General features: G+C 47.4%; 1 protein-coding gene across 1 annotated transcript in view; it reads right to left on the bottom strand.

Moving 5' to 3' along the window:
- Col22a1 (collagen type XXII alpha 1 chain) overlaps positions 1–18,653 on the bottom strand; it is a 266,961-nt gene that overhangs the window by 24,201 nt on the left and 224,107 nt on the right. The window contains exons 51-54 of the mRNA XM_012948295.2: positions 13,403–13,456; positions 7,859–7,912; positions 4,176–4,220; positions 2,220–2,273 (exon numbers count right to left, since the gene is read on the bottom strand). Coding sequence (XP_012803749.2) covers positions 2,220–2,273; positions 4,176–4,220; positions 7,859–7,912; positions 13,403–13,456 — 207 coding nt within the window. The remainder of the gene's footprint in view (positions 1–2,219; positions 2,274–4,175; positions 4,221–7,858; positions 7,913–13,402; positions 13,457–18,653) is intronic.

Genomic DNA, 18,653 nt, shown 5'->3' with positions numbered 1-18,653 from the left:
GTTTGTTCACTGGCTCAGACACAGTCCACCTAGTCCACAGTCGTGTTAAGGGGCCCCACCTTGAACCAACAGAAGAACAATTCCCTGGTAGTTCTCCTTCTGGTTCGCTGGCTGGAAATCATTGCTGCCCCTGGCACCTCTGTAAATACCTGCCAGCCATGTGCTTGGCACTTTCCAGCGTGCAAAGCAGTGGCAACTCAGCCCCACCACTTCACAGTGTCCCAAGCAGCCTCTGGACATGGCAAAACCCCACCAGTGCTGCGGATGAAGCCCCAGAAGCTGGGACACACTACTGCACTGTGGGCTGGAAAACACGTCAGAAAACTTAGTTTCCACTGGAGAGGTGGATGCTCTGCAAATGACCTCTAATGGGCCATGAGCTTTTGGCCCGGTACTATTGGGTATATGTCTTTTTCAGCTCACCAGCCCATTATCAGGAGTGCCTTTATCCTTCTTAATACCTATTTCTACTACCACAAAGACTGGCTTATATATTAAAGGACCCAAAATACCTAGGTGGAGGAAGAGAGCCTTTGCCTATTAGCTAGCCTACAGGGCTCCCATCAAAGCCCCACTCTGACTGTGGGACGAGGTCAGCATGGCCTGTTCCTGCCAGGGGCACTCTTTGCAGTGTTTCCTCTCTAATATGAAATGAGGGTTACAGGAAGTTCTCAAACTACCCTTTAAGGTTTAAGATCCCACTGGAGTGGGTCTGAGGTGTGTTGTACTTTCAACTGCATGCTTGGGGCTTCATACGCTGGATTGGTTTGTCTTTATAACTGTGAAGGGGAACATGGGAACTAGATTGGATTTCCCTATAGCCCCTTCAGCTCCTCCATTGCTCACAATACAGCAGCCACGGAGCCAATGTGCTTTGGTACATCAAGAGCTCTAGGAAGGTCCACCTCAACAGTTCCCTGGTGGATGCTGAAGGATGCGAAAGGGCTGGCAGGAGGTCCCCTGGGACCTCAAGACCTGGTGCCCATGCTTCTCACCATATGCACATTCCAAGAAGGTCATCCTAATATGCAAGGCAGTCCTGCAAGCTCTAAGGTATAAGCAGGCAGCCAATCTCTGAGAAAGGGTAGGGAAGATGGTGAAGACTGAGCTGGGAGATACTGGTTCGAGGCTGGATTCCTTGTCTGAGTCTCTGGACCTCAGTGTTTTCATTCACAGTTTTTTGGGAAAGACTTTATCTGTTCTACACAGACTCCAAGGCCAAATTAAAACAAGAGACCTCTGAGATTTCTAAAGTGAGACACAGCTCATGGTGGTGGAGGTGGTTGTGGTGATTATGATGGTGGTGGTGATGATACTGATGGTAATGTGATGGTGACAGTGGTAATAATGATGGTGATGGTGATTATAATGGTGGTGGTGATAACAATGGTGATGGTGACAGTGGTAATGATGATGGCAATGGTGATTGTGATGGTGGTGATCATAATGATGGTGATGGTGACAGTGGGAACAACGATGGCGATGGTGATTATGGTGGTGGTAGTGATAACTATGGTGATGGTGACAACGGTAATGACAATTGTAATGGTGATTGTGATGATGGTGATGGTGACAGTGGGAACAATGATGACAATGGTTACTATGATGATAGTTGTGATAACAATGGTGTTGGTAAAGTGGTAACGATGATAACGATGGTGCTGGTGACAGTGGTAATGATGAAGGTGATAGTGGTTTTGATGACAGTGGTGATAATGATGGTGATAGAGATGATGGTAGTGATAGTAGTGGTAGAAATTATGGTGACAATGATAGTGACAGTGGTGGTTGTGAAGACAGTGGTAAGGATGGTGGTAGTGATGGTGATGGTGTTGGGAGATGGTGTTGATGATGTTTGTGGGGATAGTAATTGTGGGTTGTGATGCTAATGAATATTTTGAGCACCAAAGAGAACAGAAGGTAGATAGATATCTGGGATAAACTATAAAATGCCTCTTGTGTCCATGTAAGATATCTCTGACACATCACTGGTACCACCAGACAAATTAAATGAATCCAGAAAGGCCTTCTTATCAACCATGAGACATAGGAAAACACACCCTCTCTCAGGTTGGAAGCATCCTTTTCCTCTGCAAGACCAAATTCTGTGACTCCCTGTCAGTGCTCCTCACAGCACTGCCCTCTACCACTGTGGTCAGGTTCTCAAGTGTCCATCCTTTGTCCTCCCAAACCCTGCAGACCACAATACTCCCACTTACATCCTTTCCTGGTAACCCTTCTTGTCCAGGAGGCCCTGTGGCACCAGGTTCTCCCTAGAAACAAAAATCTGCTGTTACATAAGTCATATACATGTAAACCTACTTTTTGGATAATGGAAGTAGAAAATTTTCCGTACCAGGGATGGGATACTTTTCTGTGAGTTGTTGGTCAGGGAGGTCCCTGATATCCCCAAAATATTACACAACATTGCTGAGGCCCTTGGTTTCCCACCAGGAATAGATGGTAAGACCCTATTGCTGAAGACTACACATACATGGGCGCAAAGTCACTGAGAAATCCTGCTGGAGCTGAGCTGAAAACTTCCTCCATGTAGACCAGCTGAAAGAAAGCTGAATAAAGCTACCAAGCATGAAGTTCAATGGGAGAAAGAGAAACCACCAGTGAAGACATTCAACAGTGGACACTGCAAGCCTTAAATTTGGCCAGCTAGGCCAAATGAGCCAACCAGTGCAATAGTGGCAATGTCTGTTATGAGGGGGAAACCAACTGCCTTCTAATTGGACTGGAAGCCTGCTCCACAGGAGGCAATACTTCCCTGGTACTGAAAACCTACAACAGGGGTAACCATGAGCCCTCGGGTATAAAGTCTGCTGGTGTCTGGCTAAATGAATATACTATGCTCACCAAACTTCCCAGCAAGCACTTCTCTTAATGTTCATTCCTATGTATTAATGGTACTACGACTTTTGGTTAGAGAACCTCCTCTTTTCAGATGCCAGTGACCTGGGGTTGAGTCAGAAGGCACTATGGTGCTAAGAAGTGACAGAGGAGTGCTCAGCACTGAAATATCTCTATCACAACTTCCAAGGCTCAGGGTCCATTGTGGAAGAGGTGGCAGAAAGAATGTAACAGCCAAAGGAAAGGTAGGACTCCTTATAATGTGCTCCTCCAGACACAAAATGGCCTGGCTATGTATGACCTCACAGTGCCTGACACTACCTATGCAAAACCACCATAGTAGGAAGGAAAGATCATGACATCAAAATAAAAGAGAGACTGATTGAGAGGGGGAGGGGTTATGATTGAGCGTGGAGTTTCAAAGGGGAAAGTGGGGGGAGGGAGGGAATTATCATAGATATTGTTTACAAATATGGAAGTTGTCAATAAAATAAATAAGTAAATAAATAAATGAAATTTTTAGCAAGGCTGCTGTCAGGCATAGAGTTAGTTAAGCTACAGGCCTCTCTTAGAGACAGAGCCTTTTGAGCCACAGGCTGCTTCAACCACAAGGCGCCTGCAGACCTGGGGGAGTCCGGGCTGCCAGGCGGAAAGCGCCCCTGTAGAGCAAGCGGGGCACTGCAGCACAGATTTGGATCCAAGGCCGGTACTGAGCTGAGGGGACCGCGGCTAACTCCTCAGCGGGGCACCAGCTGACGGGTCGTACCAGCCTGCTTATCTGATCCCGCCATATCTTCTGGCCACTGTCTCTGTCTCCGAGTTATCCACACCATGCAAGTGACCTGACCCTTGACCCTAAGGTCTCTTTCATTTGAAGCATTCAAAAGAGACAGGAATTAAAGGGTAAAGGAACAGGCTCTGGAGGCTTCTCATCTACGATCTGGCCAAGGAGTTTCACATACAGGCTCTGGGGCCTTGGGGAAATAACCCATGTTCTTTGGGTCTCAGTTTCTCCTCTGAAAACTAAGCTTAATATCCAGGGCTCCCTTCACAGGACTCAGGTAGAGCGCATAGTCCACATGATGGAGACACTCCTCAACCTGGGATCTTTGACCAAACTGGCTGTGTGGCACTGTACAATCTGGAAGAGCCATCTAGACTGCATTCAGTCCAGAAGAAGGAATGACTCTGGCCTGTCCTCTGTCCTTTCTGGGGTAACAAGGCACTGCTCTGCCTGCAGCCCCAGTCCTTTTATTTAAGTAATGTCATCTCTCTGAGTCACCAGCAATGTCTTCAATGGTGAGTTATCTACTTACCCGGGGACCAGGTAGACCAGAATCACCTGTGTGTCCTTTGAAGCCCTGGAAGTAAGGAGATGAGATTAGTCTGTGAAAAAGCTGGCTCAGAGACAGGCACCCGGAGAGACACCCCCTTACTTCATACTCTGTGATTCTGGCTCACCGTCTCCCCTCGGGCTGTAGGGTGTGAAGTCCTGCCCTGAGCCCGTCACACGTGGAGGGAAGACAGGGAAGAGTTGCAGAAAGGAGGTAAGGAAAGGAGAGTCCCTCTTTGTGGGGCCTCACGTTGCCTCGTGCTGCATCCAGACATGTGTCCTCATTTCACTGTCTTGAAGCCATGTAAAATGGGTTCTGTTATCATCTTACTGAGAAATGAAACTAAAGTTCTACTGGAGTTGGGAGAGACAGTTTCTTCAGTGGTGTGGCCACTGGTAAGTTGGCCATGCTCCATGTTCCAACAAGTAACCTCCTTCCCATGCACATGCAAACAACCCTAATTAAATTCAGTGGACTATTAAAAAAAAGGAAAATAAGAAAAGATAGGAAGAAAGAAAGAAAGAAAAAGAAATGGTAATAACATTAAAGTATAAGGGAGATGTGTAAGGAGTTCAGTAGGAATGAGAGTGAACAAGACAAGAGAAGGGAATGGGGTGAATGAGATAAAAATATGCCTATGCATAAAAATGTAAAAATGGGCCTGGAGAGATGGCTCAGTAGTCAAGGTGCTTATGAGCAAAGGCAAAGGAACCAGATTTGATTCCCCAGGACCCACATAAAGCCAGATGCACAAGGTGGCGCATGTGTCTGCAGTTTGTGGCCAGAGGTCCTAGCACTCCCATTCTCTCCCTCGCTCTCTCTGTATGACTCTTGCTCTCTCTCTCTCAAATAAATAAATAAAATATTTTTAAAGTAAAAATAATTAATACAAAAAAGGAAGTGCAAAGTTCATGCCTGCCTTTCAATCAGCTGGCAAGGTGATACACACCTAACTAAGCCTGTCGGATACAGGGTACCCCCCCTCATGTTTTAAGATAGGGTCTAGACTGACCTGGAATTCACTCTGCACCTCCAGTTTGGCCTCAAACTCACAGTGATCCTCTTACCTCAGTGTCTCAAGAGCTCAGATTAAAGGTGCAACCCCCATGCCCAAACTCCATTCTGTTCTCAACTGGAAGAGACTGCAGAGAGTTCTTTGAGTCAAGACCAGTCTCTACTACCTCACTGCCTCCACCAGGCTCTGCTCTCCTTCTTCCCCTGGCTCATAAAGTAGCTGAAGATCCAACAGGGAGGATTGAGCCTTTGGTTCCTACATCAGGTGGTCACAACCTGGAAATGCAGCCATAGGCCTCTTTCCACCATGGCTGGTAAGAACATGTGACCTTCGTGGCCTCTGGAGGATGCAGAACAGGCAAGCTCCAGGATCCTCACTGGGCAGTGGACAAGAGTGCATGGCCAAATCATGCCTCAGGCTGAGTTACGACACACTCCCTCCATCCCACTGGGACTTCTAACGCGGGGAAACTGAAGAGTAAGTGAGACTCTGCACAGCAACTCGCTAGACCGTGAGCTCTCAGGACAAGGTGGCTGCCGATGAGCAAAGATAGGGGAGAGGGAGAGCGGGATAAAGTCCACACAGATTTGCATTCAGCTTCAAGCACTGCAGCCTCAGACCCAGAGCTTCACTCCGTGCAGCCCTTGCATCGCCATGGACATGAGGGTAGTGGAGATACCACCTTACCCACCTGTCCATTCCTCTCTGGGGACAGCTCCCTAAGCTCCTGCTCCTGCGAGGTGGGGTTGAGCCCAGACTCGGCTTCCCCCAGCAGCCTCGGTGCTTGACTCCTCCTCCCTGAGACTCTGTTCCACACATGAACTCGGGGACAGAACCCACCTCTTCACAGCTGAACAGAGCTCTCTGGCTGTTCAGAACAGCTGTGGTTCTGCCTGTATCTGAGGAACTAAATCCCAAGGCTAGCTGGCACAAGAGCAGAGACTCTGACATGCCTTCCTCCAATGCACTGGGGACAAATGCCACCTCGGGGAGATACACTGGCTGGAAATTCCGCCTGCTTTATTCTCTCCTTTAGCTAGTCCAAGAACCACCTCACAGGAGCGGTGAATATTATGATTTCCCTTCCACAGAACAAACCAAAGGACAGACAGGTCCCCTTTATAATCAGGGTCGCAAAATCACTATGACAAAAGAAAAGGGAGAGCCCAAATGTGGCTCTCTCCACATCTGTGAAATTCTTCCATGCTTTTCTCTGACTCAGCCACTCAGTCCTTCTTAACTGCATGGATTACAGTCCTGCATTCCTGCCTGGCAACCCCCAAGGCAGACGTGAGTCTTCCCCTAAATTAGCTCCCAGGAAATGGGTCTCCGGGTATCTCTTGTCTGAAGAAACCAGGTAGTTACTTAGCAGAATTGCTTAGTTATAAGAGATGCTCCATGCTCTGTACTAAGGAGTCCTGTCTTTAATTTAGCATGCTTTTAGAAAGAATATAATGGTACCATCAATTTAAAGTATGTTTGGGGGAAAAAAAATGGACCACTGATTCTCAGTTTTAATCTCCACAGGCAATGACATTCCTCATTTGTGGTCAGATTTCTGCTGGTTTGGTTGAGGGGAAAATGGAGATTTGGGGTAAAGAAATATTGATTTTTGTGTTTTATTTCCTCTTTATTGAATACTAGTCAGATGATGTATCAATTTTTGTAGAAAGAAAAACATTAAGGAAATGGAACCAGCATTTTAATCTGCTACTTCTTGCCAGATAATTAGATTTTTAGCATTTTTATTAAACATCATATTTTTCCAAAACAATTTAAGGAATTGTATAAATAACTTTGACATTATAAAGAAGTAAAGAATAGACAAAAGTCTAAAACACAGTAATCATTACTTCCCTCCTACCCTGCGGAACCACAGTAGACATTTTTATAGACTTATCAGTGTTCATGCATATCAACTAGGTATAGATTTAACTATACAGATGCTATAATTCACATACAGAAAAGTAAATCGGAAATGTACACTATCCTCCGTGTTGTAGAATCCACAGTAACATCATTCCCCGCCCCCCCTTTTTTTCTCCATTTTCTTCTTACCATTGGCATTATTATTGCCCATGAGTTTATAATGTGGTACTTACTTAAGTAATATAATTTACTTATGGAGCATTCTAAACTAAAAAAAAAAAAAAAAAGGCTGGGGATGCACCTTGCCTAGCATGCATGAAGGCCTGGGTTCGAGTCCCAGTGTGGCCTGAACTGGGGGTGGTGCTGAGTGAATGACCCTGCACTTGTGAGGTGAAGGCAGAAGGTCATAACTCAAGATCACCCTTAGCTCCATGGTGAACTGGAAGCCAGCCTGGGATACCGGAGTCCTTGCCTTAATAAAATGCAATAAAACAAAAACCTCAAAGAGAAACTTACTTTTTACATTCAATTATCCAATGGGAAGCCCATGCAAGTTAGGATAAAGTGGGTAAGAATAAAGGAAAGCTAAGCCAGTAATTTGCCAGAAATTGAACATAAAGCCAAAGTTGGTGCCTACATACCAAATGGAACTGATAAAAGAAGCACCTGTGTCTTGCAGGGTAGGAACTCCTGGAAATCCCCGCCAGCCCTGCCCTCCTGGCATCAGCCCTGTGGCTGATGGGCTTCCCTCTAGTGGGGATAACACTGCCTCTGTGCTTACCGGTGGGCCACGAGCTCCTTCTGCTCCTGGTAGGCCTGGCTCTCCAGCTTTACCCTGCAGTGGGAAGGAGAAAAAAAATATATATATATCTAGCTTCCAAGCACTTTCCAGTAGTGAGTGTTCTGCCCTTCCTATCTCTGTATTTTCAGAATTTCTGGCTAGGCAAGTGCCTGTCCCCTCATCACTGACATTCTTATGTGTGTGGGAGGGGAGTATGTATAATGTATAAATGTATGTGTACGTGCCTCTCCCTGGCCCATGTGCACTCATGTGAAGTCCAAAGGACTATACTAGGTGTCCCCCTCTATTGCTTTTCTGATTTTTCCCCCCTTAATCAGAGTCTCTTACTGAGCCTGGCACTGTCATTTTTGGTCAGAATGGCTGACCAGCGAGCACGGGTGGCCACACCTGACTTTTCGCATGAGTGCTGCGGATCCAGTCCAGGCCCTCTTAAGCCCTGGGGCCTGTGCAGTACATGCTGTCGCCTGCTGAGCCATTTCCCCAGCTCACCCCTGGCACTTCTATTATACTTCCTCCACGTCAGTCTCTACCTGCAAACAGGACTGTTAAAATCCCAGATTCCCTGGGAGAGTACAAATGAGCTGTTCCCAGTGCTCTTTCCAATGCCAGGGCCTCTGGCCCGATGAGAAAGTCCACAGCCCTCTTCATCATAAACGGCTTCATTCACAAACGCCCTTCAAGGCAGCTACGCATGACTACATTCATGATGGTGACACTGAGGACCAGGGCAGTGTTATTTTTATCAAGCTTCTATGGCAAAGCTGGGAGACACTGTAGCTTCACGCTGCGCCCTGGCAGAGGCTCTCCTTATGCCATCATTGGCTTCACTCACAGGGGCCTGTGCTCCAACTCACAGCCCGTTCGTCACCTGCCATCCCAGATGCAAAGTCTCCCAGATACAAGGACACTCTTGCTACACAAAATTACCTCAGACAACTTGGAATTTCCATATAGACTGAAGCAAGCCATTGAGGACCAAGGATCAGCTGAGGTCCAGGTACTGAACTCAGAGTGAGGGGAGAAGGGGCAGAGGAGATTGTGAAGGAGAAATGTGGTTCATAGGCATTTGGGACTGTATTACGGATCTTTAGTCACTGTAACCCAAAGACATGGGACTACCCAAATACTTTGTGCAACTCAATTTCACAGAGACTAACCCTAGAGGATTATGTGGGGCACGTTCCAGGGAGATGGGAGAGGTTAAACCATCCTTAGATTTAGAGGAAAGCTTCCAACAGGAGGCTGGGCTCAAAGCTCTGCTCTTGGGGTGATCTGCTTGTCCCTCCTCCCCCAGCTGTCCAAATTTAACTGTGTGGCGCTAATGTCATTTCCTCCCTGGGTCTGTTTTGTACTTTGGAGTGACCCTCATTTGTAGGTCTTTGTGATCAAGGGCATATAGGCCTAGACTCTCCCTGCCCCATTGTCAAGGGTGAAGGTCTCCACTGGCCAAGCTGCCAGCGTGCCAGTGACACCAACCAACAGAGACTGTAAATGGCTGTGGAACTCATCACAATGAGAGTGGTTGGCACGGCGATGAATCCTTACTGGAGCCTGGTGGAGAACACACTGGTTATCTCTCAGGCAGAACAGTGGGGCACAGCGAGATTAAGTCACCTGCTCAAAGACACACAGCTCGGTTCTAGTTGCACTTTTGACTCCAGAGACCAACATCAGCCTTGTTGATAATAAATGCTTAGATATCTATTTTAAAATGAAGCAGGGTCTGAGGGGATGGCTCAGTGGATAAAGCACTTGTCATTCTTAAGCCACAAGGACCCGAGTTTAGACCCCTAGGACTTACATAAGTGCTGGGCAGAAAAGGTGATCCCAGGGCATGGGAAGTGGAGACAAGGGTTTCCCGGAGCCTCCTGGCTTAGGTAGACCAGCTGAATCAGTGAACTCTTAGTTGGTGTGAGACCTCATCTCAGTAAATAATGTGGAGATTAATCAAAGAAGGCAATGACATCAACCCCTGGCCTCAACATGCATGCATACACATCCACACACATATACATGCATATCATATGTACATACTTATGCAAAAACACGAAATAATATAAAGTCCAAAACATCAATCTATCTGCATGTCTACCTGTTCAGCCATCAGTCTATCACCTATTTCCTATCTGTCTATCTATCTGTTTCCTATCTGTGTCCCTTACCTGAGAACCTGTGAACTTGGAATAACAAGTCAGGATGGAGAGGGCCAGCATGCTACCTTCAGTGGTGCTGCCATGAGCTAATCTCACTCCCCAGCCTGGCAGAAGGACACCTTCCCGTTCGCACTATCCACAAAGTAACAGGTCTCTGGCTATAGAGGAACCTGAGTTTGGATGGAGATGGCTCCAGTATATGGGACTTAAGGCCTCTGGGAGTGGGTTTCCATGAGGAATGGCTGACATTTGATGTCAACCATCCCAGCACCTCGTCATGACTCGGGGATGTAGAATATGGACATTGTCAGGGTGACCCTCACAGATTCTTAGGAGACCCCACAGGGAACCTGGGAAACCACTTTCTCTGGAAATACCACTAACATCCTGTCGTCATTATGTTCTCTCTTCCTGCTCTGTTTGTTCCTTCATTCCCTATGAGTTTCACTTTGTGGGATCTCTTTCAATACCTGCATCCATGTCCCTGTCTAAGGATCTCAGCAGATCCCAAGTTCTGCCCATCCAGTACCAATTTCTTCCCACGACCCTCAGAGTGACAAACTGTCAGGATAGCACACAGTAAAGTTCCAGAATCAGCCAGGGGACCTACGGGATAGACGACTAGGGGCCAACTGGTTGGGTGTCATCTGTCTTATGGGCTCACTGAGTCCCACCTGGTCCATGACAAGCATCTCTGTCTACTGTGTGACGCTTCTTTACCCAGGACACACCTGGTCCTGTATCAGCAATGCTAGTTCCTCCAGCAGACACCTCACAAACAGACTTTGTATTAGCTATTTCTCATTGGTCTTCTACCTGACCAGAAATAATTTCAGGAAGAAAAGGATTTGATTTGGCTCACAATTCCAGAAGGGGATCTTTTCCATGGTGGGGAAGGCACTGCACGGTGGGCAGGAGTGGGAAGCAGTCAAGAGGCAGAGGAAGAAGCAGAAGTGTGGCTGGGCTTTGCATAAAAATAGGAGCCACCTCCCAGGCCCAGTGACACACTTCCTCCAGCAAGGCTCCGCCTCCGAAAGGTTTCACAACCTTCTCAAACAGTGCCACCCACTGGAGAACAAATGTTTAATCACAGCAGCCTATGAGGGACACATTCAAACCACAATGCAGATGGACCCAAGTTCAGTGCTCCCAGACACTGTCCACCAGAGGACTAGCCTCTCAAGACAAAGGTGCATCCCTGCTCTGAGCTCTGAGCTCTGTTTCAGCCCTTGGACTGCATTCAGCTAGAAGACCTTGGCCTTGATGTTAGACTAGCCTCCTTATCTGGGCCCAATGGGGTCGTCCACAACCCTGGACTTTACTGGTGTGTACACTGGAAAAGGAAGTGAAAGCCTGGCTGCCCCACCCCAGATGATCCCACAAGGGCATGGTTGTCCCCCATCCCTGAGTTCCTCACCACACCCGCCTTCCACCCACTGACTGCAGTGTTTCTCCTCAGGCAGCTAGCTCCACTGCACAGAGCATTCCTAGTTCTCCCTGGAGCAGCTCTCTCTTCCCTTGGCAGTGAATTCCGACCGCTGCATCTGACAGTGCAAAATGACAAGGAAGGTGCCTGGGGCACGTTGTGTAAGGTTCAGAATGAGTTGTAATAGTTTATGATGAAACAAATTACATGCAACATGAACCACATGCTATAAAAGTTTATGAAATTTCACTCAGTGGCGGTGAAGGGTCTGAAGTTTGGCCCCATCAGGAATAAATTATGGCAACTGCAAAGGGCAGCTCGCTAAAACAATTAAGTTAGATAAGCCTGGGGCAGTGGACGCTCTTCACCTTGTTTGCTCCCCCAGCGACTAGGGCAAGGAGGTGAGGTACCCTCAGTCTAAGCGAAGGAGACTGAAGCTCAGAGAGCCTGTTTGGTTACCTGCAGGTCGCATAGCCTGATGGAGGGGAGCCCTGATCCAAAGGTAGTTAGTTACTGCTATCATTGCTGTCACATTGACACTAAGTATTTTAATTTAGTTATTGTAAACTTGATTGTGTCAATGAACAATTTAAACTACAGAATTAAAGAATGGGCCGGGCGTGGTGGCACACAAATCCCAGCACTCGGGAGGCAGAGGTAGGAGGATCACTGTGAGTTCGAGGCCATCCTGAGACTACAGAGTGAATTCCAGGTCAGCCTGGGCTAGAGTGAAACCCTACCTCGAAAAACCAAAACCAAAAACAAAAACAAAAAATGCACAAGGAACTAAAATGCCATGGATTGTAGAGTTTCTTTCTTGTCCCTAAGGCCCTTCACCCCAAATAAATAACACTCACATGTATAGGACCTATTTTCATTACCATTCCTTGGATTGTCTCAGAATGTCTATGTATGCAAAAAAATAAAATAAAATATAGGCTCCTATTTTTATGCAAAGCAAGGCAGACTTATGAACTGTACCACACTTTTCCTTTCCCAGGATCAAGGATCCCTGGAGATGTCCCATGGTAGCTCCCACTGGGAGAGTCAGTCTTCCTCCCCACAGCCAGCTGTCTACAGTGCTAGTAGACATGTATCCTGACATGCGTCCAAGCTTGTGTAGGCCATGGGGAAAACCTAGGTCACTTCCTTACTCACACAGCCCTTCACCCTCACCTGCATGAGTGGGGATTTGTTTTGTATTGTTTTGCTTTGTTTTGAGGTGCTGGGGATGGAGCCCAGTACCGCACACAGCCTGGGAGCATGCTCTGATATGAGACACACCCAGCCTCTTGACTCGGGAAGGCCAGAGTGTTGCCATCATCATCATCGTGGAGATATGGCCACAGACGACAGGCATCACCAAGCTCTGGAGGGTGAGACGGCGGTCACAGATAAGGGTCTTGAGAAAGCCCTGTACCCTCCCAGCAAGCAGCTACAGGGCAAAGGGACAGCCTCAGGAACACCGGATCGGTCTGTCCTACTGGGTGGCCCAAGACAGATGCCATGAGGAAAAATCAAATAACCACCATCACCTTTAGCCCAGGGCAGCATATAGCAGGTACCGCTCAGCTGCCAGTATAAAAGACTTTAGGAGGCACGATTCCTCTTCAGACCAGCCTACCAACTCTAGAGTCCCCTTTCACATCTACAGGACTGAGGTCACCTGGGCACAGAGCCCAGGGAGGAGGGAAGGAAGACAAGAGCCCTGGGAGGTCACCAGATCATTATGTGTCATGGGCTGAATGACCTTCCTGAGACTCAGTTTACACAACAGCAAAGAAAAACAGTGTGCTTCCCTGCAGGGCTGTTTGAAGGAAGGAGGGAAGATCTGCACAGGACCCACTTGTGACTGTGCCTCGTTCACAGGAGCTCCTCACACAGAGGTAGGCTTACTGAGAAAGGAGGGATTGTGTGTGTAAATGACAAATGTGAGTCCCTTACCGGTTCTCCGGGGGTTCCAGGCTTTCCGTCTCTGCCCTGTTTGCCTTCTTCCCCCTGTAAGATAAACTCAATTTGGTTATTAGGTTAGGACATATTAGAGGGAAGGGAAGGACAGATGCCACAGGAGCCCATCTATACAGCTCTGTCCAGCTCTCAGGAGCTGTGTCCTCAGTTATCAGCAAGGAGGGCATCTCGAACCACAGAGTGGCTCTGACTTCCCAGTTTCTTCCACAAATTTGAGAGCCTAGCTGCAGATCTATGCATCAATAGTCTGATGCATACTAGTAGAGAAACCTATTTGCAATAGAATCATGGTTCTTGCTACCAATATACAGAAGCCCCCACTGGATGTTTTTTTTTTTAAATTTTTTATTTATTTATTTGAGAGCGACAGACACAGAGAGAAAGACAGATAGAGGGAGAGAGAGAGAGTGGGCGCACCAGGGCTTCCAGCCTCTGCAAATGAACTCCAGACGCGTGCGCCCCCTTGTGCATCTGGCTAATGTGGGACCTGGGGAACCGAGCCTCAAACCGGGGTCCTTAGGCTTCACAGGCAAGCGCTTAACCGCTAAGCCATCTCTCCAGCCCCCCCCACTGGATGTTTTTATGAAGTCAGTCATAGCACTGCCCAGCCTCAAGCCTCCTGGACGGGCGTGGTGAGGGGGATACAGATGCCTAGGTGGAAGGACATCACACAACGTGAATCCAAGCACTTTGCAATGTCCCTGTAACATCTCGGGCTCAGGAAAGGGTGTCAGGACTATGTTTGGTTACAGAAAGCCAGAGGCCCTCTTCACTTCTCTCCATGGAGCCATGATTCCCTCTCAATCAATCCCACTGCCTTGGCCAGCCTCAGTTCTAGACAGGTCACTACCACCTTCATGTCTGTCAAAGAGCTATTGCTCACGGTCTGAGAAGACAGCAAGGATAACCGGGTGGCGCTACGACAGCAGGAGAGGCTGCATTCCCCAGGCGTCTGGGCCCGGGTCCTGGCCAGATCAAGCAGCAAAGCCGGGGGAATATGGAGCTCAGTCAAGCCAGGTTTGGCTTCTGCTTTCACCCCTAGGCACAGGATCTTGGCTATTCAAACTCTTGGCTCCTAGGTGCCTCTTCTGAAGAGAAATGATGAACCTGCCTTACAGAGTTGCACACAGCTTCCGTTGGCACTGCTGACTAAAAACAGCATCAATGAAGGGACCACCCCTGGCCAGGCAGCTGCTAGTGCAGCTGTGCACTTTTGCCTCATTGGTCCACAGTGCCTTGGCAAGGGGGATGGCGTCACTTTGAGCAGTTGCCAGGATGGATGGCCCATCTATGCTGTTTCCCCCAGCTGCATAGACACCTATAGTTCTTTTCAAAAGCCACAGTGGCAAGGAGAAGAGTCCTTGTTCACAGGAAGTGAGTGAGTATGACATGAAGCACATGGGAGAGTGAGGCCAGCAAACTCGGGTGGGAGAAGGTGGGATCTGGAGGTTTCTGGCACAACCGTCGTGGAAACAGTGACTTGAAATAGTGCTGAGGGGACCTGGGTATGACTTCTTGAGTAGTCTGAAAAGCAAGTTGGTCTTTTCAAGAGAGAAAATCTACTTCTTTCTAGTTGTATGTCTGAGCTAGTGGGAATCAGCCACTGAACTCTTATTTATTTGTTGGCGAGAGGAGAGAGAGAGAAAATGGGCATACTAGGACCACTAGGCACTGCAAACAAACTTTAGAAGCATGCACATCTGGCTTACACGTGTACTGGAGAACTGAACCTGGGTCCTTAGGCTTCACAGGCATGTACCTTAACCACTGAGCCATCTCTCTAGCCAAGGCATTCCACTCTTAATGAGCAGGGCTATAGTTCTGCGTGTGTTGCAGAGAGGAGTCGATTCCATAATACATACATAGGGCATTTCTTGCAGGGTTCATGGCACAGGGCTGACCCTCAACAGGTTCATAAATATTTCTGTTTTACTTCTGGAAGCCTGTATTGGTGCCCAGATGTTAGTGATTTTACTGGGTCTTGGATCCATCTTAGAACCTAACAGAAATGCAGGAAGTTAAATTTCTTCAGTCTGTAAATACATACATCTGTGCCTGTTTGCAGTGTGAGCCTTCTACTTTATCTACCTGCTTCCTGACCCCTGTCAACTTTCTCTGCCTTACATACTTTGTCCTTCACTGATATCCCTTTCATCTCCTCCAGTTGCCCCTTCACAGTCCAGCTTGGGCGTCCATCTCTGTGCGGCCCTACAGACACTATGAGCCCATTTACACTGGCTACAACATGCCCTGTGCCAATAGTTCTCTCTCTCTCTCTCTCTTGTTTCTCATGAAAACTCAGTCTTCTGGGGGAAGAGGGAGCTGGGACTTTGACTACATAAGTCGAAGCTTGCTGTCATCGTGCTGTCTCTGCCCTTCAGCAAACCCAGGCTTAGGAAGTACTACTTAGTGTTGTGATGGGGGAGATTTCTAACGATGGACAGAAAAGCCTGGGGTATTCATGATTATACCCTAAGTGCTACCATGAAAATGAAATGGGTGACTCAGAGTGTAGCTCAAGTTCCTATCTAACCATGCTGGGAGACCAAGAGCATGTTTCAGGAGAAAATGAAGTGAGATGGGGGTTTCAGGAGGAGTAGGGCCTTGGTGAGAGCTGGGCCTCTTTATGTTGTATAGTTCTGTGTACACAGCCTACCATGGTAAGCACAGTGCACATGGAAGCCCTTGTGGTTCTCACTGTTCAGGAGAAGGCAGAGGAGGGGGCATCAGGTAAAAATGATTTGATGAATGAAGGAAAAGCAGCAGGGGTGATGACTGTGGGTGTGGAGGGAGCTGAAGGTCCCAGATGAGACCAACACAGAGAAAATAAAGTCAGAACTTGGCCAAGAATCCTAAGAATCATCTCTGCCCCATGCACAAAAGCTGTGGGGAGGAAGGTCCAGAGATTTTGGCACAGAAAGCAAGCCAGTGCAGCCTGGTCTTAGCCTAATAGTGACAGAGACACTAGAAAGGGTAATGGTATGATTGGATCTGCACTGAGGGCAAGTTAGAGAAAGGGGTGGGGGGTAAGTAGATAAGGTATAGAAGGTACCTTGAGCCTAACTACTGTAGGGTAGAAAAGAGAGAGTGACTGGGAGAATGGCAGAGCTAAGGGAACAGCACAGTCATACTTAAGGATGTTTCCCTCAACTCTCCTGTGATGTTGAGGACGGCGAATGCAGATCCCAAACCAGAGGTTTTGCTCTCCTTGGCTTTACCATAGTTAGAACTGAATCTGGGCTCAGAGTCCAGCTGCTACGACACACACTGACAGAATGCAGTTTATACTGACAGAGAGTCCCATCGTAGCGTGCCACTTCACATCTGTGTACCTGGACAGGTTAATTAACTTTCAGAGCACCAAGGTAAGGGCTGCTAGGAGATGCCTCTCCCATCCTCTGCTTATTTATTAGACAGCTGAGAACCAAGAGGCACAAGAGAGCCATTCACCCACACCCATTATCTCTAATGTTTGTGATGTGCTCACTATGTGTGGAGACCAAATCTGAGCTTAAACAGATGTACTCTCATAGAAACTGCTACCCATAATGTAACAATTACTAATTATTCTTCTGTGTTATGTCTCAAGATCAGGCAGACAAGGGGAACTTAGCTGGAGATGCTGATGACACATTGGATCAGGTCGGTGGACAACAGAAGAGGTGGGCACTCGTGCACTGTGCCTCTGTGAGTGGGACCACGGGGATGGGCATTCAGAAACAATGAAGGAGAGTCTTAGAGCCTGTCCCAGCTGGTAAGGAAGCAATGCCTGGGCTGAGACAGGCACTGAGACTGAAGCCTTCAGCAGGGCTACAGGGACATTGCTCAGGGGTAAAGCACTTGTCTAGCACCCTTGAGGTCCTCCCCAGCACCGTTAACCAAAACAAAACACATGAATGAGGAAAAGGACAAATTGAAGTTGGGGTTAGCTACATGGCTCATTGGTAATGTATTTCCCTAGCATTTGTGAAATCCTAGTTTCCATGCCCAGCACAGAGAAAGGGACATCAACCAGTGAAAGAAGTGACCAGAGTTCATTCTAGGCAGACAGAAATGCACATACAAAGGCCCTGTGGCTTGTGTGGGGTAGGGTCACATGTAGCAGGAGAGACTGCAGCATGTTCTAGGAACCAAATGGGATTTTGCTTGGTTGGAGCAAAGGAATTCATAGTAAGGGTTAGAAATTGGGTGCTGTGGCCATTCAGAAGAGCTCATTCTCAACAGCAAAGGCCTTTACAGAGGACATAACTACAAACTAGAGATCTCAGCCCTATTAAGAAGCATATTAGGGACTGAAGAGATGGCTTAGCGGTTAAGCGCTTGCCTGTGAAGCCTAAGGATCCCAGTTCGAGGCTCGCTTCCCCAGGTCCCATGTTAGCCAGAGGCACAAGGGGGCGCATGCGTCTGGAGTTCGTTTGCAGTGGCTGGATGCCCTGGCGTGCCCATTCTCTCCCTCTCCCTCTATCTGTCTTTCTCTCTGTGTCTGTCGCTCTCAAATAAATAATAAATAAAAAATGAACAAAAATATATTTTTTCAAAAAGAAGCATATTAAATGAAGAAGTTGAGAGCAAACAATTGTGAAAGGTAATTTTGCAGCAAGTATCAAAAATGTGGCTGGAGAGATGGCTTAGTGGTTAAGCACTTGCCTGTGAAGTCTAAGGACCCCAGTTCGAGGCTCGATTCCCCAGGACCCACGTTAGCCAGGTGCACAAGGGGGCACATGCATCTGGAATTCATCTGCAGTGGCTGGAAGCCCTGGTGCACCCATTTTCTCCCTCCCTCCTTCCCTCCCTCCCTCCCTCCCTCTCTCTCTCTCTCTCTCTCTCTCTCTCTCTCTCTCTCTCTCTCTGCCTCTTTCCCTGTCTGTCGCTCTCAAATAAATAAATAAAAATAAACCAAAAACAATTTAAAAAATGTTAGACATTATTGCAGTCTGATAATTACACTCCATTCTATGGGTTCATTCTAAAAGAACCAGAAAAATACACTCCTATGTATATGGATTGCCTATTGTATGCTTTTAAAATGAAATAATTTTAAGATCTGAGAGGCAACAGAGGTGTGATCACACATATGGTACATTCATTGGATATATTGTAGTTAATTTTATGAACATTTAAAAACAATACTGGAAATAAGAAATATGTGTATTTAGCCATACCTATATGTACATATATATGTATGTGGGCATAATAATACAAATAGGAGAGAGAGAGTGCACTACTT

The sequence above is a fragment of the Jaculus jaculus genome, chromosome 2 (assembly GCF_020740685.1).
Source record: "Jaculus jaculus isolate mJacJac1 chromosome 2, mJacJac1.mat.Y.cur, whole genome shotgun sequence".
Classification (NCBI taxonomy): domain Eukaryota; kingdom Metazoa; phylum Chordata; class Mammalia; order Rodentia; family Dipodidae; genus Jaculus; species Jaculus jaculus.
This window is presented reverse-complemented; position numbering and strand designations above follow the sequence as displayed.